General features: G+C 34.6%; 1 protein-coding gene across 1 annotated transcript in view; it reads right to left on the bottom strand.

Moving 5' to 3' along the window:
- CPS1 (carbamoyl-phosphate synthase 1) overlaps nt 1-24,270 on the bottom strand; it is a 151,861-nt gene that overhangs the window by 18,511 nt on the left and 109,080 nt on the right. Inside the window, exons 24-33 of the mRNA XM_072617474.1 lie at nt 23,674-23,737; nt 20,950-21,131; nt 17,215-17,409; nt 15,421-15,488; nt 13,355-13,430; nt 11,003-11,080; nt 7,866-7,973; nt 6,417-6,506; nt 5,667-5,837; nt 1,370-1,444 (exon numbers count right to left, since the gene is read on the bottom strand). Coding sequence (XP_072473575.1) covers nt 1,370-1,444; nt 5,667-5,837; nt 6,417-6,506; nt 7,866-7,973; nt 11,003-11,080; nt 13,355-13,430; nt 15,421-15,488; nt 17,215-17,409; nt 20,950-21,131; nt 23,674-23,737 — 1,107 coding nt within the window. The remainder of the gene's footprint in view (nt 1-1,369; nt 1,445-5,666; nt 5,838-6,416; nt 6,507-7,865; nt 7,974-11,002; nt 11,081-13,354; nt 13,431-15,420; nt 15,489-17,214; nt 17,410-20,949; nt 21,132-23,673; nt 23,738-24,270) is intronic.

The following is a 24,270-nucleotide window of genomic DNA, read 5'->3' as shown; positions in this document are numbered from 1 at the left end:
ATATTCTCCACTTCCATCTGCAAAAATTGGCTCCATTTCTAACCCTTTCATTTTCTCATCAGCTCCAGAAATGCATGTCTGGAGGCAGAAAAGACATGAGAGTATATTCTTTGACCATTAAACTCTGAAAACAGATAGGCCACTCCACAGAAAACAGCGCTAATGGAAAACAGATCTTTCAACACACTGAAAACTGGACTGATTGAACACAGACCTACTACTGTATTACCCCAAATACCAAACTTAACCTGAAGAGCTCCTTCTTATACATAATGGAAACATAGAATGATATCATCAATTTTAAAGTTTGGCTTTCCCAGCCTATTAGTCTTCATCAAAAATTAGATTGCGTTTGGGGAAATGATTATAAAATCTAGCAAAGAGGCTAAAGCAATGACCCTCAGTTTGACCCGACACAAGACAGACTAACCATCTATCTTTCCCCTACTGTCTCTATTTCGTTGATTTCCTGATTTATATCTTTCTTGTAACTATATAACCATAAAAATATCATATATTTGATACAATTATTTTTTTTTCCTTTAGCAAATGCTTCATTCACATAAAGGGTAAACAGTTTAAAGTTACTACTTTGATGTGATGAGAATCTGAAGTTGCAGCTAGTATGTCTGTCAAAGGCTAGGTGATTCATAAAATGTACTGACACTGATGTGTAGAGAATTTTCTAGAATATGACAGCTTTTCCAAAAAAACAGATTTTACATTCACAACACCCCCCACCCCCAAAGAAAAAGAGAAACAAAAAGAAAAGCCCTTCAAAAGAGTCCCACTACAAATGAAGGGGGACATCCAGTGGTCAGTCCCATTACATTGTTTTGTTCAGCTAAATCCTCCTGGGACTTGTATGTATATGGATTCTTCTAATCTGTTTTTAGGCTTTTAAAGCATATAAGCATACTACACTCCACTTATATGGTGGAGCATTCTTATTGTTAAATTCTTAATACTGTTAAGATTAATGTATTAGTACAAAGGTAGCAAAAGTGTTTAGGATCTTATAATAAAGGTCCATGAGTTTTCCTGGGTAGCTTATAATAAATACTTAGAAAAATAAAATTTCATTGTGGTATCTAGAAGTGAATTAGACATATTACATTATCAGATTGAAAAATTGGAGGTAAGAGAAATAACTTGACCAAACAAGTATGGGTGTTAGCCTTAAAGCAGTTTAAGAGTTATTCTGACTGCACACAGCTTTTAGGTTCTCTTCTTTTCTTTATTAAACACAATACCAGGTCATAAGTTCATAACTTTTAAATCTGGTTTATCAATAACTGCATTAATAATGATAATAATGATGATGATATAATAACAATAATAGTAAGTGTAAAGATCTTTAACTAAGTACCTCTCCAGTGGAAGCCATTTCACATCGCAGAATGGGATCAGCATCTCTCAATCGGGGCCAGGAGAACATTGGGGCCTATTGAAAAATAAGGAAAGAGAAAGAGAAGAAAGAAAGATAAAAGGAAAACAAGTCATCACTCACAGAATTCATTTAGGATGTAGTAGACACATCAGCATTTCATTGGTGAAGGCTATTGACTTGAAAGATTGCTATAAAAGTCAGTTCCAAGAATTTCCTGCATTCTTAGCCAAAAAATATGGGTTAAATGATCACAAATTCTTTCAGTAATAGGGCCCTTGTGACTAGTCCATGCCAAGGTTTCTAATCTAGCCTACACAGAAATTTCTCCCAAACAGTGATTTAACACAAAGTCTACTGGGCATCACACTCCCAAGACAAAGAGTTCAAACGCATTATTTTTTTTCTTAGTAGGGCTTTTAAACATTCATCTCCATGTTCTGATGATTTGGACTTGGAACAGGCAACCTTGCCAGAAATGGCTGTCTGTGAGTTGACTTCTAAAACATTAAACAGTTGCTGACACCTCTTTAAAAGCTTTGGAAAACATTCTGCTTACAAATATTTCTGCCAAGAAGTTTCATATAATATAAAGAGATAAGAGATTCTTTTTTACTTTATCAGTGAAATTTACTTTGAAAACAAGCCTTTATTTCTCATTTATGCACATGTATATTGACTATTTTTATCCTAAATTTAGCATCTAATTTTTCATGAGAAAGCACCTAATCCAGAAAGAATTTATTTTATTCATCTAATCCCAATTATGGATCACTGGATATACTCCAGGGGACTCACTTAATATTTCTTAAGGTCTGTTACCTCAGTTTCAGAATGGAAATGCCACTAGTAAGTATTCACCCACCTCACTAAGTTGCTGCTACAGTAACCGCTAATGAGTTGTTAAGACATATTTTAAGTACATAACTTTAATAACAAAAACTTGCATTTCTAGACCTCTTTAAAGTTTACAGACTGCATTAATGTGTCATTAAAATGCTAAATATTGACTATTTAAGAAGTGAAAAGGAAAGGAAGGGCTCTTTTCAGAAGTACTGGTCATTTTTGTTGATGATCAAATAGATGTAGATATAGATGTTGACCAACATATACACATATACATGTAAGAATGTGTATATTTAGCCAGATCCCTCACTGAAGTGATATAGGAGAACTTTTAAAGAGAATACTTCCAGGACCAATACAGCACTTGTTATGTAATTTTAAATCTTGGAGAGTCACATGGGATAATGAAATATTAAATGTCTTTCCCAGGTTCATATAAATATAAGTGTTAGAAGCAGGAACTGAACCCTAGCTGTCCTCTCTCCAAAGCTCTCTACACTATATGTGTATAGATGGAGTGTCCCAAAAGTGTTAATGCAGTTTCAAACTTAAATAACATATATTCTTGTACATATATATAGGTGTATATATACTTGCCTATGAATGTATATATACATATGTGTGTATATAGCATATGCACATATTCAGTTTAAATTATATTCATTTATGCATACATGCATGTGGGTATGAATATACATACATACATATATATGTAAAATTTTTCCGATGGCATCCTTCACCTTGAGTTAAGAAATAAGATGATGCTGTGATGATACCGTTGTACGCCATTAATAAAAGTTTAGATCACATTTCCTTAACTTATTTATCTGAAATGAGCCACAATTATCCTGTCTTATCCATAACCCTTACATATGCATATACACATACACCCAGATATACATGTACATCTGCATGTACAGTATACAAAGCAGGGAGAATAAAAATTTATAAAATTCATAAATCACATTTTCAAATAACAAAAGATATTTCAGGATTAAATTTTTGCACCCTACCCAAAGAAATTTCACAAATTGCTACTCACTGACAGAACACAATAACTGAATGACTCCGTAACATATTTTGTTAAGAAGAATATGCCTCTTCCCCAAAAATATGAATACTAAAACAGTGATGGTCTTTCTCTACTTATTACTGAAAGATTTCAGTTGTCACCCTTAAATAGTTTGTAATTTCTGTAGTTATTCTGAAGAGAATTTCTCTTTCTAGTTCTTCCTGCTAGGTTTTGTTGGTTTTAGTTATATATGTATGTTGATGATATATGTGGATTAATCCTGTATCCTGACACTTGCTTGAAGTTTTTAATGATTTCAATTCATTTTAAGTTGATTCTTTAGGATTCTCTAAGTGCATCATTACATTATCTGCAAAATCCAATGATTCTGTTTCATCTTTGCTTATGTTTATTACCTCAATTTCTATTTCTGGTTTTATTACTATATTTGGCGTTTCTAGCAGTATGAGTAGTAGTAATGATAATGGACAGCATTACTTTATCCTACATCTTAATGGAAAGACCTCAAATTTTTCTCTGTTACATATAATATTTGCTCTTGGATTTAGATAAATATTATTTGCTATATTAAGTAATGATTTCTAGAGTTTTTAATATAAATGAGTATAGGATTTTGTCAAAGGCCTTTTCAGCAACTTTTGATATAAATATATATGGTTTTATCATGTATATTATTAACAAGATTTATTATATTTATATTCTTCATATTGAACCATTCCTATATTCTTGGTATAAAAACAATATGGTCATGGTATATATCTTCCTGATACGTGTAAGCATTGCCTACTTACTAATGTTTTATTTAAAAATTTTGCATCAATGTTTATTAGGGAAATTTGATATTTTATTAGGGAGAGTTTTCTTGTCTCTTCTTGTTTTAGATATTAAGCCAACTATTATATTTTAGAAGGATATCAGAAGGGTGCTTTTATCTCTTATTTTTGCAGATAGCATACACACACACACACACACACACATACAAGTATATCCACATATAAATACACATATATATATGTTAACTGAGTATGTTATGTTTTTGTAGTTATTCATCTATTTCCTCTGAGCTACCAGTTTTGTTAGCACATATTTAAATTAAATTGTTTGGTAATTCTTTTATTTTCTCCTAAATTGTGGTGAGTTCTCCTTTTCATTTTTTGATATGAAATTTTTGGTAATCTCTTTATAAATCAATTTAACTAAATTTGTATTTTACTGTTTATTAAAAACTCCTGTTTTACTTATCAATTCAATGATATTTTACTTTTGCTTTTATTAAATTTGTTCTTTAATTTTCATAATTTCTACTTTGTTATTTAGTTAAGGATTTGTGATTTGTTGTTCAAGTTTTAATTGTATGCCTAATTAATTAATGTGTTATTTTTCTATTTTATTGGTGAAAGCATGTAGAGATACAAATTTTCCTCTCAGAACTGCTTTAGTTGTATCCCACCATGCATTGTATTGGTATGTTGTCATTTGGTTGGGGGTTTTTTGGTGAAATTTTCCATTTTTCCTATAATTATTTGATTTAACAGTTTTTTTTAAAAAATTACATTATTTAGCCTACAATTGTATTTTAATTCTCTTTAATGGCCATTAAAGATGCTACATTAACAATTTCTTAGTGTTCAATTTTCATACATACCTTCTACCATGGAAACAAAAGCTTAAAATCTTTGAATCACATATGTGAACTTTGGATTATAGGATAAAACATTGGACTGATAATTTCCATCCTGTTGCGAATGACCAATATATCACCTATTTTTTTTCTTGACAACTGAGTCACTGTGGGAATACAACACTCTATCTTATAGAAGGAGTAAATGGCTCAAAAACCCTATAAAGAGAAGGGTCTAACACAGACTCAATCTTGCAGCTTTATCTACTAGGTCTATACTGAGATCAACCTTATCTTCAGTGACATATATATTCTGTTCATTTGTCTGGTGCTACTAGTCAGTCAATTAACATTTAATTACTACCTACTAGGTGCCAAGTACTATGTTAAGTGCTAGGGCTACAAAAAAAGGCAAGAAATTGTCCCTACCCTTAAAGAGCTCATAGACTAATAAGAAAAATAACACACAAACATCTATGTAAAAACAAGATACAGACAGGATTAATTGGGGGTAGTTACAGGGACAGGCACTAAGGTTAAGGAGGAATTGGACAGACTTCTTGCAGAAGGTTGAACTTTAATATGTGTGTATGTATGACATATACATACATACACATACACATACAGATGTGTATATGGGTATACCTATATGAATACATATATTTATGTGTGAATATATGACTATATATTTTTATGTGTGTACACATATGAATATATATTTCTTTATATATATATATATATATAAATACATATGTATTACATATATATTTTAAATTTACCTTAATAGCAACATAGTCAGCAGGGATTATAGGGTTATTTAATGTAGGAAGATGTGTCTCATCAATGTTTTCTCCAATCATCACTTTCGTGGCCACATCAATGAAGTCTACTCCAAGAGTCTTGGACACAAAGGGGAATGATCGAGAAGCTCGTAAGTTACATTCTATCACCTGGAGATAAAGATTAAATTGAATGAGCTGATGAAAAGGGTAAGAACCACTCTATAGTAGTACATATCATTCATCACATAAGATATCGTCTGAAACGCCTTGAGATCATGAAGGATTGGAAAATGTAATTTCCCCAAACTTTTAATAGAGTCTAAATTAATGAAGTATAACCTAGTTTCTATATCATATTTCTTTAAATGACACCCAAACTATTCCCTTTTTACCTTGAAATTCAGTAGCACACCAATATGTTTGGTAACAGACAGCAATTTTATAAACCTGTTATACCCTCACATGAACAGATTACATGGACAGAGATCACACTTTCCTTACAAGTAACTCAGAGTATTTAACAAAGCCATGAATGACACATCAATGGCACAGAGCATATGGCATCAAACAAGGCAGATATTATGTGCTCAACACCATCTCACACACACAGATAAACAAATATGGTATTCTCAGTGACTATCTGGTGGATGTCCATAAAGAAATAGAAGATCTGTGGTACCTCAGCTGACCTGACCTAACACTGCAGTTATAAATAGTGTCTTCTCAAACAACAATAACAATTCTTACCAGGACGTCATTTCCTCTCACAAGAAACTGTACATTGAATGGTCCAGAGATGGCAAAGGCCTTTGCAATTTTTCTGGTAATATCCTTTACCTAACGTTAAGAGATAAGATGATGTCACAATGATATCATTAATTTCTGCAGTTGCTAAGCTCCTGATGAGTCTTATCTATGATGCTTTTAGTTATTTATAAAAATAGGCACTGTAGCCAGTGGAAAGAATATGTAGTTTATCCATTATTACCTTTCCTCAGTCACACAAGTAGCCATTTTTTCTAGATTCACTATGATGGCTAGCTGGGGACTTTTCAGACTCATGATTCAGTATCAGAAAATATAGACAAAACTCCTTCTCAAAAACTAAAATTTCACCTGCTGAGAAGTGTAGGTCCTAAAATTACATGGTACTGAAAAGAGGCAGGACAGTTTTCTTTTATGTTGCATCCCTGAGACAGACAACTGCCCCGTCCCGTGCAGGAGTTAAACTAAGATGGGAGGATTAGAGTGGGAGGGAAGCTGCATTCCTCTGCAGGAAGACCCAAGGAGTCACATACATGTTGTGTGAATCTAGCTAAAAATCAAAGGTAGCAACACCGGAAGAGTGGACTAATGAAAGAAGTCATGAGCTCTTCACATGTTATTTTTTTGAGAGAAATACACCAATTTAATGAGAAGGTGAAAGAAAGGGGACCTGTGTATCACTTCTAGGGACTGAGCTCTGGGAGACTTGGAAAATTAGTTAGAGTTCTTGGGATCATTGTACTGAAGCTGGGACGTATTTGAAATAGGTGTATTTTATGTAGTGCCACTGTTGTTTTGAGCTATTTCCTCAATCTAATATTTCCAAGAGCCATGTGACTTTCATTGCAGCAAAACACTTTAGAATGGAAGATAAGGAAAGCAGGATTGTCTGAAATAATATGATAAGTAAACTAGATATAACAACTGAAGGCTAATGCTAAATGGACATCAGCTGGGAGAAATTACTTATAAATCTAAATTATAGTTTGAAAAGATTTATATATAGTTGTATGTTATATATTAAATCAAGGGTATTCATACTTGGGAAAGAATTTTAAGATATATAATAAAACTGAATTTATGTTTGAAAGGGGAGGAAAAGAATTGGTTTTTTTCTTTAAAATTCCTTAATGATCTTGAGAAATAAATTAGCTCCAGTGCATTCTACAGTAGTGTCCACAAGTTATTTTTTTAAGCAAGAGACCACCATTAAATTATATAGAACATCTAGAGTATTTCTGATAAATATGGGCAAGAATTTTCAAAGAATAAGAAGAATAGATGCTCTACAACTGTCATCAGTAGATAAAATATGTACATTGATTGAAGTAGGATATCAATGTGTTTCATATCATCACACATCACGTAAAATATATATTGATATCTTTGCATTTGGTTTAAATCTTTGCATCATTATGTAATAATGATAACCTTTTCAATGGCTCCTTGACTGATGGTTTGTGTTGGTAGCATCAGAGTGGCATCTCCTGAATGGACCCCTGCATCTTCTACATGTTCAGAGATGGCATGGGAAATAACCTTGAAAAAGAGAAAGGAAGATGGGAGAAAACATGGTTAATCACCAGTTCTAATAAGGATAATGCAAGCCCCGAAACAATCTATCCTTTTGGTGATTCCCCCACTGAATGGCACAATAATACATATATACAGTCGTGATTTGACTAATTAAGAAGTATACTTTCCTGCTAGAGTGTGTATGTTATACAGAACCATAAATCTTAATGGATAGTACTCACTTCTAATTAATATGGAATAAGTTACACTATGACATAATTCTAGAATTTCTCTCTCATGACACATTAGTCCCTTCTATCATTCTACAATCAAGGCATACTGGCCTACTTGTTACTACTTAGACACAATACTCCATCTCCCATCTTTGCCCTGGTTGCTCCTTCCTTACCTCTACCTTCCAGAATCTCTGACTTTCACTAAAAGTCAATTCAAAGGCTACTTGGTGGAGGCTTTTTCCTGTTGCCCTGGCTGCTCATCATGTCTTACCCTATAAAATAACCTTCCACCTACTCCAAATGTATTTGTATATACCTACTGATGTACTTGTTGTCTCCTTTCCTTTATTTGAATGTAAACTCCTTTAAGGTAGAGACTGTTACTCCCTTGCAACCACAGTACATAAATAAACACTTAATAAATGTTACCTGATTGACTTAAAAGTTCTGGTTAATAAATTGAAAGACTTGGGAGTTTGATACTTCCAAAGGAAAAAGAAGAAAAGTAAAGAAAAGATGACTGAGAGGAAAGTGTTGAACAATTAGATTGAATTTTATGGGTAGTGGCTTATTTTTTTTTAATTGGGAAGCAGCATAATGTAGACACAAAGTTGTCCTAAGAGTCAGGAATACCTGAGATCAAGTCCTGCCCTTGAGACAATTACTGGCTATGTACTGGCTATATATTGGTAAAATTTGTAGGAATGAGTCACAATGAAAACATGAAATGCTCTATTTCACACCCAAAAGAAAGAAATGTAGTAAATAATATAGAAGAGTTACACTTTCTATTAAGAAAGTATATACATTGTTATCACAATATGAGGACAAAAATAAAGAGCATCTGGATGATAATGAAAGAGAAAGGGAAGCAACAATATTGTGGAAACCTGACTAGCTAGATAGAGGACTGGAATCATATTTTCCTAATGCAGAAAACTACTATGGCATAAAAGCAAAAATATACTAAATGAAGGGGGAATTTTCAATGACTTGGACACCTGATGGAAGTCTCATTCTATCACTTTCAATGCAGGTCACTTTCTTCTCTGCAATTTATAGTCCTGAAAATCTGCCTAGAGTCCTTACAGAATAAGTGACTTGCCTAAGGTCACATAGCCAGTATGTATCAAAGGTTGAATTTGAACCCATTCCAACTGGATCTTTTTCTGTATAGAGCCAGAGGGAATGATCAGTGGGTAGAAATGACAGGGAGACATCCCTGTAGGACTAGGACAAAATCTACCAAAGCTAGAACACTGAAATAGGGCTAAAAAATAGGAAATTGAATCAAATGCCATGCATTTAAGTTCCAAAAATTAAATGTGACAGTTCAGGATGGGGGGAGATTTGGCTTAACAAGAAACATGATGTCCTACAGGAAAGGATGCTTCACTTGAAGTCAAAAAAGACCAGGGCCTGAATCCTAACATCAGCATTCATTTTTGACCTCTGGCAAGACCCTTCATTTCTCTTAACCTTGATTTCTATATCTATAAAAACAGGATAATACTTATAATTCACAGTTTTTTACAAGAAAATTAATTTATGAATCTTTGAATACTATATAATTATAAATTGTGAGAGCTCAGTTGATGTCTGTCTAAACATAAGTCAACAGCATAATAGGCTTTCCAATAAAGCTAACTTAATCTTGCAGTGCGTTAGTGGAACAAGGGAGGTCCTTGTGTGTATGAATTGGTAAAACCACATACAGAATTTAGTATGAGATTCTTTGTGACAAATTCTAAGAGGATGATAAGCTAGAGCAAATAAACAAGAGATTAGTAAAGATGATGATGAAGGGCCAAGAAACTATGACATACAGGGAACAGATTAAGCAAGTGGTTATGTTCAGCCTTAAAAAAGACAATGAGGATAGAGGGTACTTCATAGTAGTGTTCAAATATCTGAAAGGGTATCATATGGAAGGAATTTTTAATTTGTTCTGTGTAGAACCAAAGAGGAAAACTGGAACTAATGGGTAGAAATAACAGGGGAAAAGACTTCAGTGTAATGCAGGAATGGATTTTCAAATAATTGTGGTTCCTCAAAATTTGAATGGGTATCCTATAAGACAGCAAATTCTCCATCAGCTGAAATGTTTAAGCAGGGTTAGGATGGCCACCTGTTGAGGATACTATAAAAGGTATTCCTATATGGAAATAAAATATCCTCACCTCCAAATGTATTTTTAATTTCTCAGATGAAACAACACACTATTTTTTAGAACTATGAAATGAATAAGTGCATTCTTCAGAATTCTCATTTTCCTTCATACGTTGTATATAACTAGAAACAAACTTGAGTAGACAAAGATCTAGTATGGTGTGGTAATTTTTATGTCATTATCTTCATCCACCCTACCATACCCATTCTTTGCCTTTGCTAGGCCAATCAAAGGAAGGATCAGAGAAAGCTGCAGAGAAAAAAAGCAGAGGCTTCAATTGTAAACATCAGAGCGGTTGGGTGTATTTACAGCCTCCATTGAAATATGAAAGGAAAACTACAGAAAAAGGAAATGAAGGAGAATATATTTTAAGAGAACTCTAACAACAAGATGATAATTAATTCTGAAAATTTTCAAAGGAATTTCTAACAGGTAAAAAAAAAATAGGAAATATGGCATCTGTGACATCAGCCGCAATTCCAATTAATTAGTATTTTTAATTGTACTAAACTGCTTTCCCACTGAGTTTAAAAAATGTCTTACTAAATTTATCCTTGAATTCTAAAGTTTGTTGGGTTTCAAAATTTTGAGATTAAAAAGTAGAAGGGTGAAGGCAGGGACATAGGAGGGAAAGTTCAAGTTCTTACTCTTCCATCTTTGCCAACAGCATCCATTTCCACTTCTCGAGCTCCCTCAACAAATTTCGTCAACACAACTGGATGTTCCTGTCACAAAAACAAAAAAAGAAATTGAAGCCCTGTTGGTGAAACTGCATAGAGTACCATCTGAGTGATAAAGCTTATGTGAATACCAGCTGGGAGATTCTCAGGTAATACTTAATTCTAAATACTTCACAATAAGCATCTTCTGTAAGAGTATGAACATTTAAGGGTAGATTGTTAGGCTAGAGACATTTCTCCAATTTCTAGTGATTGGTGAACTAAATTCTAAAATTCTATAAAATCTGAAAAGAATGTACATTTTTATATGGAAAACTTCCAGCTTCCATGTCCATTAAAATCTCATTGCTTAACTATTGTTCTTGGTTCAGGTTCTGTCTGTCTCCCAAACACAGAATTTTAAAATGGAAAAGGACCTCAGCAACCATCAATCCAGCCTGAATAAGAATCTTTTATGTTTTTTTGCAATACTCTCAAAGACCTCTAAGAGCAAGGAGAAACTTATTACCTCCCAAGGCTGTCCATTCTCCTTTTGGATATCTCTAACTCTTAAGGTATTTTTCTATAAAAGTAGCCTAAATTTTCTGTCTTTGTAACGTCTACCTATTTGATCTTACCACCATCTGAGGTCAAAAAGAAGTTAAATCTCTTTTCCACATAATAACCCTTCACATACTAGAAGATAGCTATCATGTTTCTCCTAAATCTTCCCTTTATCAGGATGAATATTTCTAATTCCTTTAACTTCAAATCTTTTTCTTCCTTCAATGAACTATTTAACCAACTTTGTCTTATACTTGTGAAATCAGTCTGAAAAAAATAGGTTTCCTTTTGATAGAGGAGGCATTATTCTGAAATAGGAAAAACTCACCCATCACTATACTGAACATTTGAAATAACCCCTAATAACTCATATGAGGTCTGTTCTCACTGTAAGGTAAACTGAGGTGAGCATTACAGATCCTTTAACAACAACCTGAGTATAAGCCTTGAGCAAGGAGGACTATGGCAAATGGATTCTCAATTGCAGCAACGTGACTTATGTTAGTCCCACACAGAGCTCATGTAGTTCAAGTGTATGGTAAATAAAAGGCCACAAGCTTGGCTCCTTACCGCAGAGGTCCAGTGAAGTCTAATGTTCTCAGAGAGATGAAAGATATCTAAATATGAGTAGTTGAAAAGAGTTTGGAAATAAAAGGTTTATCTACAATATTCTCTCGAAACATGAAACATTATAAGAACTTTGAGTGAAAGGAACTTAAGGGGACAGGGAAGAATGGACCTTCTCTTTCCCCAAACTCTGGATTTGCTAAAGTTGACTCTTACAATAAATTCTACCTATAAGTCACCAGACTTCTAATCAGATCTGGATTGAAAACCCAGAGTGTTTTTCTTGTTTTATATTCCTTCCCTTTCCTCAAAAATCTAAAATCTCCACTAGCAGAAAGTTCAGTGAAAAGAATAAGCACTGTACAGGAGAGGTGTCTGCCTTCATTTGGATGGAAAGCGTTCACACTCTTCCTTCCTCTTTGAAATGTCTCTGATTTGGCTCTTCAGCTCCCTCCAAATTTCATTCACTTAACATCAAACTCTTTCCTGTGAATTTTTTTTACCCCAACTAGCTTTTGAAAGCATTTAAAAGAAAAACACTACTTTCATCTTCTACAGTACAAGGTCTACAGATCAATAACCCCACTGGGTAAATCTTAAGTGGATAGCACCAAGGTAATACCAGTGGGAAAAAGAAAAACAAGTAGGCTGCAGAGGAAAGCAGGTGAGTTACCAGAAAATGGTACAAAACTTTATTAATTTACAAATGGAGGAGGGCATCAAAAGAGAAAAAATCGATAAGCTGAGTGAGGGCATTTAGTACAAATCCACACTGCTGACAAAAGCAAAAGTGCCCAGCCAGGTTTAAATTAAATTAATCAATTAATTACATTCAATTAAAAACCATAAAAGCTTAAATTTTTTATTGAGCATCATGATTGAGATGGCTCAATGTAAGAATTGTCACTATTATTTGGCATCTATTCCATAAGCAGGTCAAGAACTCTTAATCCATCCATATGCCTAGAGTTGCAAATAGGTAAATCTCTGTTTGGATTCTTTATGTGCTACACTCCAGTCATCTATCCAGAGAGAACTATAAAAATCCAACCCTAATTGCCTGTGGCTGAATCATCTCATTTGTGCATGGAGGAAACTAAGGGGCAGAATAAACTTGCCTAACAACATTATACTGAGAAAAAGAGAAAAAAGAAAAGAAAAATTTACTATAATTAGTGAGATGGTGGGAAAGAGATTAAAAGATGATACCTGTGAGACCCTAGTTGCCTCTGCTAGAAATTTCTTCATCTCATCCTCAGAGAATACTACATTCATGGCAGACCCACTGTGAAATGAGAAAAAAAGCAGGTCAGTTTCTTTGAGGACTTCAGAAGCAAGCATGCAAGACAGGACCACTTTGATTCTTTGAACATTTCGAAGCCACCTCTGTAGTTCCAATCTCTTGTTCCAGCCTGGGCTGCAAAAGAGGGTTCTTGTCTCTAAAGTGAGTCATTATTCTACTTACTCACTGAGACAATCACCTCAAGAATAAAAAGATAAGGACCATGGCTCTATGGTGTACTTACCCCAAGGCAGCTCTCTCTGATTCAGTTCTTTAAAGGGCTGAGTATGTCTACTTTATATGGCAGGAGTTTCTCAATTTGTCAGCAGTATTCCAAGCAGGACTTAATGTACCCCTAACCTGGCTTCATCAGAGTTCACCACTGGCTTCAGATTTATTTCAAGGTTTCCTGGGTATATTTGCCATCAGTATACTATCCAAAGAGGTCACTTTATTAACTCTCTAGGCCCATCAGTCCCTACAGTAATATGAACAGAGTGATACTTCTAAAGAAAAATTGAATCATTTGACAAAATTTGTAAATATACGGTATTTGACTAGGATTTGTTCGACTATGTCCTTTCTTCTGGGTATCTGAAAGAGTACTGTCTGAAAATGAGGAATTTACTCTAAAGTCAGAGGGTTTTGTGAGGTTTCTTGTTTGTGTGTAACAGGAAAAAAAGAATCTGAAGATAAAGTAAGGGAGAAAAAATAAGGGAGAAAGGAAAAATGAACACAAGTAAGAAGTCAGCTTTACTTTCTTGTTCTTTAAAAAAACAGGAAAGGTGACTTTCAACTTCTTTCCTCCAGCTACTTTCCCTACTTATTCCGGATTTCTCCAGAAAGTGCTTCCGATTTCTTCTATTTTCTGGATAAACCTTCAGGTGGTATTGAGGTGGAGGGGTGGGTCATAAAAAATAATACTATTAGCTCTGTAAGAAAATGAAGCAAACAAAAACTGGGTATGCTGGGAATAAATTGTGGACAGAAGGGCAGATAAGAAACCATCAGTCTTTGCTATGTCTAAGCACAGCATTTCTCACAAGGCAAGCATATCAACGGAAATAATATTTATGTGCTGTAATGGCGTAATAAAAAGTAGACACCTGCCCTACCTCTCCCCCAAAACTAAGAGCAAAGATTCCTTTCCATTCTGTGGGTTCTACTACCATAAGTTTTTTTAAAGTTCTGAATTTACTTAAAATAATACCTCAAAGGGGTAGCAGTATGAAACTAGTTTATAGAAAATCTCATTTAAATAAAAATACATTTTCCACCTCATTTGAAATTTTTCATTATTTTTAAAGGACCCTGTCTAAGATTCCATTTACACTTGCAAATTGTGCGCAGCAAATTGTGTTTCTCTTATCCAGTGTTCACTGAAGTAGTTCTTTACAAGTGTTAACATCTGAGGAGAGCAAGTGATAATTCACAACTTCTACATTAGTGAGCCAATCGTCTTGCAAAGTTTAACTCTAAAAGATCTCCCTCCTCTCTCCCTTTACGTTGCATCTTTTTTTACATCGGTGCTTTAAAAATTCATCACTTCAAACAAAAGGGACCCTAAGACCAGGCTGACAACAGGGAAAGATTTGCTGCTATGTATGTCTGACTGTTGGAAAACAGATGCTGGCAAGAGAAATTTTCTATATTGTTGGGTGTGGCTTTTTTCTCCATTCCCCTATTCCCTGGCATAAAACATTCCTCTCTTAGCATGACAAGGACAAATTCTCAGTAACAATATGAGATCCTCCATGTTATCTTTTCCCAAGGCAAAAATTTTCACTGAATGACAGAATGTGGACCCTCAACTTGCCTGAGATGATTTGGGAGGCAGCCCACAAATATACAATTAATTAAGCTACAGGGCTTTAGCATGGTTCATAGAGCACACAGCTTTCTCACTTTGTTTTCTATTCTCTGTTGCTGCTCTTTGGGATATTTCCTTTTTAAAGTGCACAACAAAACAAAATTCACAGTAATGACACATTACCTCAAGACATAGGAAGGTCTCAGCAAGCAGGGGTAACCCACAGACTTTGCAAATTCAAGAGCTTCTTTCTAAAGAAGAGAAGTGGAAAAGCTTTCTATTAATAGCTAAAAGTACGTAGTATAGAATAATGCTAATTGATCAAGTCATAACCAAATTAATCTCATTCATCCATGCAAAAAAGTACAATGAAAAAATAAAAGGGGCTCAACCCACCTCTTAGTTTGTACTCCTAAATGTCAAATCTAATTCAGTATGTGTTGGACTTTGCACTGAGAGAGAACTTACAGAATATTCAGTATAACCTTCTCTTTTCACAGATGAGGAAACTGAGGCCCAGGGATTTGCCTAAAGACACATAACTTATTTGCAAAGTTGGGACTCAAGTCACTTGTGGGAGGAACCACAAGGGTGGAGGAACTACCCTTGGCAAAATCTACAGGTCAACAATTGGCACTATTACCTTAGAGCTGTTTAGAAAAAGGACAAAAGTGAAGAATACCCCACTTCACCTCACTCAGTTATAATTGAACACTAGATCTCAGAAAAGAGCATTCCCAAATAGGTAGGTCATGGATTGAGGAGGTGATATTCTAATATGGATGGGGCAGGACACCCTCAATTTAAAACAGGCTTCTTCCCAGAATGATCTCTCTTGATCTTCAAAAGTGACTGGGTTTAGAATGTAAGAAGGAATGCTTCTACCCTTCCAGATTCTCTCTCTCTCTTTCTCTCTCTCTCTCTCTTTCTCTCTCTCTCTCTCTTTCTCTCTCTCTCTCTCTCTCTCTCTCTCTCTCTCTCTCTCTCTCTCTCTCTCTCTCTCTCTCTCTCTGTCTCTGTCTGTCTCACACACACACACACACACACACACACACACACACACACACACACTGGTCCTTTCAGAGGCAATCTTATAATAGACATTTTGGGCAAGGAGCAGATTTCAGATTATTTTCAGAAATAGAAATGTTTCTTGGCTTCTTTTATACTTTTTATCATTTCTATTTTCATTAGTCATCACTTTTTTATGTATTGGTGTGTTTGTGCTGAAGTAGGAATTTCCCCTGATAGCACATGTGATTCAACACCCGCATTAGATGTCTCATTCTTAAACAGCATTGAGTTCTCTGGAAGTTCTATTGGCCAGTCCATCAACAAGGTCTTAAGAGTATTGTCCCTCAACATATCGGGGTGTCTGCCTAACACTCATCACTCCACCATTTTTTTTGCTATCTATGAGTTACCCAATTCCTATCGAAGTATCAAGACAGGTAAACTAAGTTGGGAACAGAAGATTCACTTGACAGTTGCCATATTTCCATTACCTCTGACAAATGATGGTTTTAAGTTGATATTTCTCCTTTTAGAACATAGACCTCAAACATAATGCTTGATACTTAACAATAATGTTTTCTTTAATCTTTTAAGGACATGCAATTTCTTCAACAAAAGTATACCTGATCCGCTGATTTAGAACTCCAATTTTCTGTACCTTTTAAAACAATTTCATGAGTTTCTATGGCCAAAAAACACAAAATGAAACAACAACAAAAAACCTGTCACTTGGTAACCAATACTGTTGCGGTAAGTCTCTTCTCATTCAGGAAGACTTGTCCTCCAGCAACAGATAGTCTGTCATGAGATCAGTACTCAAAAGCCACAGAGTCTTGAAGGCTTTGTCAGAACTTGTGCTCACTGGGCATCGCCTTCAAGACCTCAGTGGTGCCTCCCCACTATGAAGAGGAATTTGAAAAATATTCTGGAAAGGAGACAGTAGCCACTGATTTTTCTTCTTACCAAAGTATTAACAGCCTTCCATGGTGCCTGAGCCACCTTTAGCTCATCCAGAACAGCTGAAAAGATGGAACGATCCTCAGCCCTATCGATCTGGAGTGGGCTAGTGCCCATAATCTTGACTCCATTCTTGTAAAGTGGCACTGCCAAGTTATTTGGAATCTGCCCTCCAACGGAAATGATGCAGCCACTACATGCCTGAGAAAGAAGTCCAAAAAACAGGTCACTAGTAGAACTTCATTATGAATGGGTAACTGTTCTCAATTTGTATTAATGTTGTTTAAATTTTCCTTGCTGGGAATGCCTAAATTAGTGATAATGATATTTACGTTTATTCTATCACTGAATAATTGTCAGTACTCACATGTGCAGTGTTCTACAAAGTAAATTAAATATTTAGTGTCTGCTCTCCAGGAAACTATTTCCTAAAATATATACAACACTGACAGTGCAACTGAATCATAAATATAATTTGTATCATTCAGATGTGATGGAGCATTTCAGGGGCAGGGATCATTGCTGCTGGTGTTCAGTCATTTCAGTGATGTCCAACTCTTTGTGACTCCGTTTGGGCAACGGTACCGAACTGGCTTACCATTTCTTTCTCCAGTTCATTTTATAAATGAGGAAACTGAAGAAAACAGGATTAAGTGACTTGTCCAGGGTCACACAACTAGTAAGTGTCTGAATGGAACTCAGAAAGATTGATCTTCTTGACTCCAGGCCCAGACTCTATCCACTGCACTACATACCTGCCCCAGGAGATCATACCAATCTATATTTTACTTTGTTCAGTCCAGGCTGCACCTCACACTTGGACTATCACTGTACTCTTCTTCTCTGTCACCATGTATCTTCTCTCAAACTTCTACATTCTCCAAATGAGATACAAATTAATCTTCCTAAAAGACTAACATTGCTATGACATTCCAGTTCTCAGAAGTCATTAATGGGCCACTTACTTAAAGCAGTGTTTTCTAACCTTTCAAAGTATGAAAAACTCTTTGTAACAATGAAAACTACAGACACATCCTAAGTCAGTAAATAATACTATTAGTATCTATTTATTGAAAAATGACAAGAAGCTGCAATGGGCTAACACTTAAATGAATTTGTATTTTACTAAATTCAAAAACATCTAGGTATATTTTCAAAAATAGTAATATATACACATGAACAAGATGCATTTATTACAATAGTCATCAGAAGGATATGTGCTTATTTATTATACTGCCATTCTATGTGTTTGGTTGTAGGTAAATAAAGCTAAAAGTGACAATTTTGGTGCCGATATGGATTTATGAATCCCTTACAATAATCTCCAGGGACACGAAGGTCAATGAATAAGACAGTAGATCCCAGAGCTTATAGGATAAAGTAAAAAAATTCTTAACCTGACATTCAAGGTCCACCACAATCTACCCACCAATTTTCTGCTTCAGTCTTATCTCCTATTAAATCCTCCACACAAGCTCTCGACTTCAGCAAACTCATTGTACCTTAATATACTCATCACTGTCTCCATGCATTTGTTCATGTTCATTTCCCTTATAGGATAAACTTCCATTCCTAACTATTCTTCTATATTATGGTCATTATCAGGACCAGGTCAAGTCCTAAATCTACTACATCTCTCACCTCCACAATGATCTCTCTCTCTCTCTCCCTCTCCTCTCCTCTCTTCTTCTCTTCTCTCTCTCTCTCTCTCTCTCTCTCTCTCTCTCTCTCTCTCTCTCTTTCTCTCTCTCTCTCTCTCTCTCTCTCTCTCTCTCTCTCTCTCTCTCTCTCTCTCTCTCTCTATACACACACACATACATACATATACATACATATTTCTATATGTCCTTCCAAGGCATTTTTATTAGTACATATTAGAAACTTCCAATCAATAAATATTAACTAAACATCTATTTTGTGCAGGGCACCTTCCTAGTACTCAGAGAGAGAATTTTGCATACATTTTTTTCATAAAAACTTACTCATATTATACTTTATTCTAGAAAAATCTCTTGGGAATCATGGAAGTAAACAGAAGTTATAACAGTTGGAACAGTTCATTTTATAACCCCAATAAGTCCTTTGGTAGGTAAAGAGAGAGTGAACTGAAAGACTTGTTGAAAATATTTATTTGAAAATCATTTAATCCATGAATAGAAAATGAAATCTGAAGTTTAGTGATAGTAGACTATATAAAATGTTACACAATTCAACTCCAGACAATAGTAGTAATAAGAGAAGTGGAGTAATTGAATGAAGTAAGTACATTATAGGCTTTTTTAAAATTTTCACATTAGTGAATTAATTTGAAGGAACGTTTTCTTTGAGGGGCCTAACCCTAAGTAAAACTGTGAATTAGAGCAATATGTCTTTTTCTATATCCAAGCTGAACTTTTCCCAGCACACCTTTCTTATGACATATCTCCTCATCTAACATACAAATAACAATGTGCACTCATTTACCTTTGGGATGCTGTGTACTAACATTCTCTTAATGCCTCCTCCAAAATCACATCTATTGTCAGGAAGAGATTTTACAATTCATGCAGTTCATTCATGCTAAAGTACAAATTATTAGGAATTCAACATCCTTACTGACACTAAAGATAACAATGAAGGTCCATTCAATGAAAAAAAATGTCAGGCAAATGGAAAGAAAAGCTAGAGTAATCTAACTCATGAATCTGCTCTATGGGTTTTAAATTGTAGGTATCCTACTCGAGTGGCAGAAAGAATTAGCTGACCCTTTCTGATCACCACTTCATGTCTCAGCTGTGGAGACTGTTCAGCACATCTGTTCTACACTAAACAGGAGCATTCCAAGGGCAACGTTGCCTGTTCAACAAATATCTAGATGAACAATTAAATCCTCCCAAAACATTTTGCATGATGCCATTTTTGTACAATTGTTAACATTTATGTGGCATATGCTACAAAGTAATCTTCAAGGTGTTGCTGCAATATTTAAAATGTGAATATTCACGCAAAATAAGCATTCTTGGTAAGCACTTCTAGAATAGGGGTTCTTAACCTCTTCTTGCCATATCATGGATCCTTATTCTGGCAATCTAGTGAAGCTTGTGGATTCATTTCCAGAATAATGGTTTTAAATCAAAAAATAAAATAAATAGGATTACAAAAGAAATCAATTATGTTGAAATGAAAATATAATTTTCTTTCCATATAAGTTTAAAGCCTTGAATTAAGAACCCTTATTCTTCAAGGTCTGATGAGGGATTAACTTTTCATGGTTTTTATGGTATCAGGATTGGGATATTCAAAAGTATTCTTCTTAAGAGGTTATATGTTATTATATAATGTGAATGTGTACATATGTGTGGATATATGTTATTGTTGAGTTATTCAGTCATGTCCAACTCTTTGTGACCCTGTGGACTGTAGCACATCAATATTATCCATGGAATTTTCTTGGCAAAGATACTGGAGTTTTATTATTTCCTTCTCCTGTGGATTAAGGTAAAAAGAGGTTAAGTGACTTGCTCAGGGTCACACAACTAATAAGTGTCTTCAGGCTGGGTATAAACTCAGGTCTTCCTGACTCCAGGGCACCTAACTGCTATAGACAGATAGAAAGATAGATAGATAGATAGATAGATAGATAGATAGATAGATAGATAGATAGATAGATAGATAGATAGATAGATAGATTGATAGATAGAGATAGAGATACTGAAATACGAGAAAGAGTGCACACTTTTCTCCTTTGTTATTTTTTTTTACCTCTTGTTGGTAGATGTCTAGGATCCTCTCGAGAGAAAGCTCTTCAAAGTAAAGTTTGTCACATTCATCAAAATCTGTGCTCACTGTCTCAGGATTGCAATTCACTACCACTGTCTTCTTGCCAAGTTGACGCAGGGTACGGATACTCGAGACAGCACACCAATCGAACTCCACACTGCTCCCTACAAAGACAAAGAGATTAACAAAAATGAGGGACAGGGCAGAGGGATAAAAAAGAATTGAAAAATCACAGTTAAGGAAAAACTCATGATTTGTCAGTCCAGGCTAAGGAATCTACTTGTCTTTTCAATGAAATTTTGAGACATACAAAAGAGACCTGCTCTAGCCTAAGTTCTATGTGAAGTCCTTCTGCAATGTCTCATCACTGCACAGAGGTGAGCAGGGTTTTAAAATGCTATGACAGCAAGCTTAACCTAACGTAGGGAGCTATCAAACTCACAAGAATTGCTGAAACTATATAAAGAAAATAATTATATAGTTTTAGAGCTAAGATGACTCTTAGAAGTAATCTAGACCCATACTTTCACACTGCTGATGATAAAAGAAGCCCAGAATTATTCTGTGACTTAAGAGACGTATTATGTATTTTATCAATTTAGTAAGAAGTTACTTTCTGCTAAAAGATAATCATTGGCACTGAACTTAAAGTCCAAGTTTTAAGAAAAAAAGAATTGATCCAATTTTGTAAAAAGTCTTTTCAATACCATCAGCAAATCAAATTTATGATACACTGAAGCAATTATTAAAATGCATGAAGGATTAAGTGAAATGATCATATGATTGTCAGTCCTGATCCATAATACTTTCACCATCAATTTATAATTTTCAAGTACAGATATGCTGAACATGGGGAAAATTAAAATGAAACATGGAACATGACAGCAATCTTGGATATAGCCGACAATAAATGTTCATTGAATGAATAATTGATTTAGGGACAGTATTCTTTTTCTCTTTGAACAATCCCTTGGCTTCACAAAATAGTCATTCATATCTTCTGAACTGCTCAGTTGCATTTCATTTGAAGGACTTGACTGAATTGCTACTCACAGGCAAAGAGCAGAGAGTTGTGTATAATTGCTTTCTCAGGGATGACCAGTATAATCTGATGAGCATCTTTAAGATGAATTGGCAGAGGTACGGGAGAGTCTTATCACCTTTGATCAATTACCCCATTCCCATTTCTCTTTATATATCATAACTGTATTTTGCCCCAAGTAGGATACATACAAATGCTTATATGTGTATATCTATGGATTTCATAGTGGACATTCAAAAATCATAATTTCAGCATATTTCCTTTTATAATTTGAAAACAACTTCTTGAATATTGAAAAAAAAAACTTGTAGGTACTCCCTCTGCCTACACAGATGGGAAGCAACCTCTGCACATTTAGGAGATGGTTTCATTTTTCTCTGTTATCAAATTAATTAAATTATTAATTACTTAGTAGCCAACCTGGATATGAGCAGTACATTTAACTTCATCTTTTGTTTTGTCTCTTAAACAATTGATGAGTATTTATTAAGTGCTACCATATATCAGGTACTGTGCTAGGCTCTAGAAAGAACCACACAAAGAATGAAGCAATGCTTATACATAGGAGATTACATTCTAATGCAGGAGGCAAGTACATTTATAAGTATATTCAAAATAAATCAAGCTAATATAACTAAGGACAAAATAGTTAACTATAAGATAGTCTGGTTCTTGAAGTTAGTGGAATCAGGAAAGGCTTAATTTAGAAGATGGTGCTGGAACTGTGTCTTAAAGGAAATGAGGCGAAGGTGAGGGTGTAGTGTATTCCAGGTGAGGGTGATGGACAGCGGCATGTGTAAGAAACAGAGAGACAGCCAGTTTAGCTGGATTATTAAGTAAAAGAAAGATAAGTTGAGACAGGATGGTGAAGGGTTTTAAGTCATTCTCAATACAATATGACAAAGATTTGTTCAATATCCTTTGAATAAAGAGGTGCATTTAAAATAATTAATATAAATATTTTTACAACTTACCACCTAGCATAGTGTCTTGTGATGTATGTGATAGATATTTCTTGAATTAATATTATTGTTTCTCATAAAATATCACTCTTGTAAGCAGCTAGATGGCATAGTGAATAGAATATTGGAATTGGAAGTAAGTCCCTGAGTTCAAATTCTGCCTCAGATACTTAATAGCAGTGTGACCATATAGCAGAGTGTAGCAGTAGCAGAGTGACTTCACTACTCTCAGTCCCATTTCCTTATGTGTAAAACAGGAATTTAATAGCCCCTACTTGACAAGGTTGTTGTGAGGATCAAATGAGATAATGTATTTGAAGCATTTTGCAAATCTTAAAGTGTTGTATAAATGCTAGTTATAGATACAGGTTCACTTTGGGGGTAAAGGGTTTATTTTTCTCTTATGGAGAAAAAATATGCTTCATACACAAAAAGTTAATTTTTTTGTTAAATAATATGAAATTTCAACTAAAATCATTAAGCAGGATCCTTTAAGAATAAAAAGTTGTCACCATGTTAAAGGGGAAAGACTTCATAATTGTCCTTACACTGTATGTAAAGCACCACTAACAGATCTTGATCAAAGGACATTGTTAGAGAGGAAGAGAAAGTCTAATATATTGGCCAAACTCCATGAATGGGGACTAGCCTCTAAATCAGTTCTATACGTTGTCAGCATTACATGGAAAATATGAACTTTACCAATGTGATAGGGTCCACAGCCTAGCACCATCATTCCATGATCATCAAACTTTATATCATGTTCCTGAGGATGAAAATCAAAGTCATAATCAATGTACTCAGCAACTATCCCACATAATGAATTATGGCTATTTCTATGCATGCATTAGTTGGAGTGAATTCAATAAGGAAAATAATTTGGATTCTGAAAAACAGCCACTCTAGTGGTTTAGTTTTCCCCTATATTAGACTCTAATTAGCAAACATTTATTAAGCACCTGTTAAATGGTATGCCCTATGCTAGGAGCTAAAAAATATAAATATGAATAAGGAAACAGTCTCAACCCACACGGTGCTGACTCTGTAGTAGGGGAGGCAATGAATATGCATACACTTATATATATATATATATATATATATATATATATATATATATATATATATATATATATATATATATATATATATGCATATATATATGTATGTATGTGCATATATATATGTATATATAATGGCTACCAGAATCAGTAGATGCCCAAGAAGTGAAAAAAGAGATCCACTGATTAACAAGACTTAAAGATTTAAGGAAACATGAAGGTCATTCGGTCCAATTTTCTT

This window comes from Notamacropus eugenii, chromosome 6 (assembly GCF_028372415.1).
Source record: "Notamacropus eugenii isolate mMacEug1 chromosome 6, mMacEug1.pri_v2, whole genome shotgun sequence".
NCBI classification, from domain to species: domain Eukaryota; kingdom Metazoa; phylum Chordata; class Mammalia; order Diprotodontia; family Macropodidae; genus Notamacropus; species Notamacropus eugenii.
This window is presented reverse-complemented; position numbering and strand designations above follow the sequence as displayed.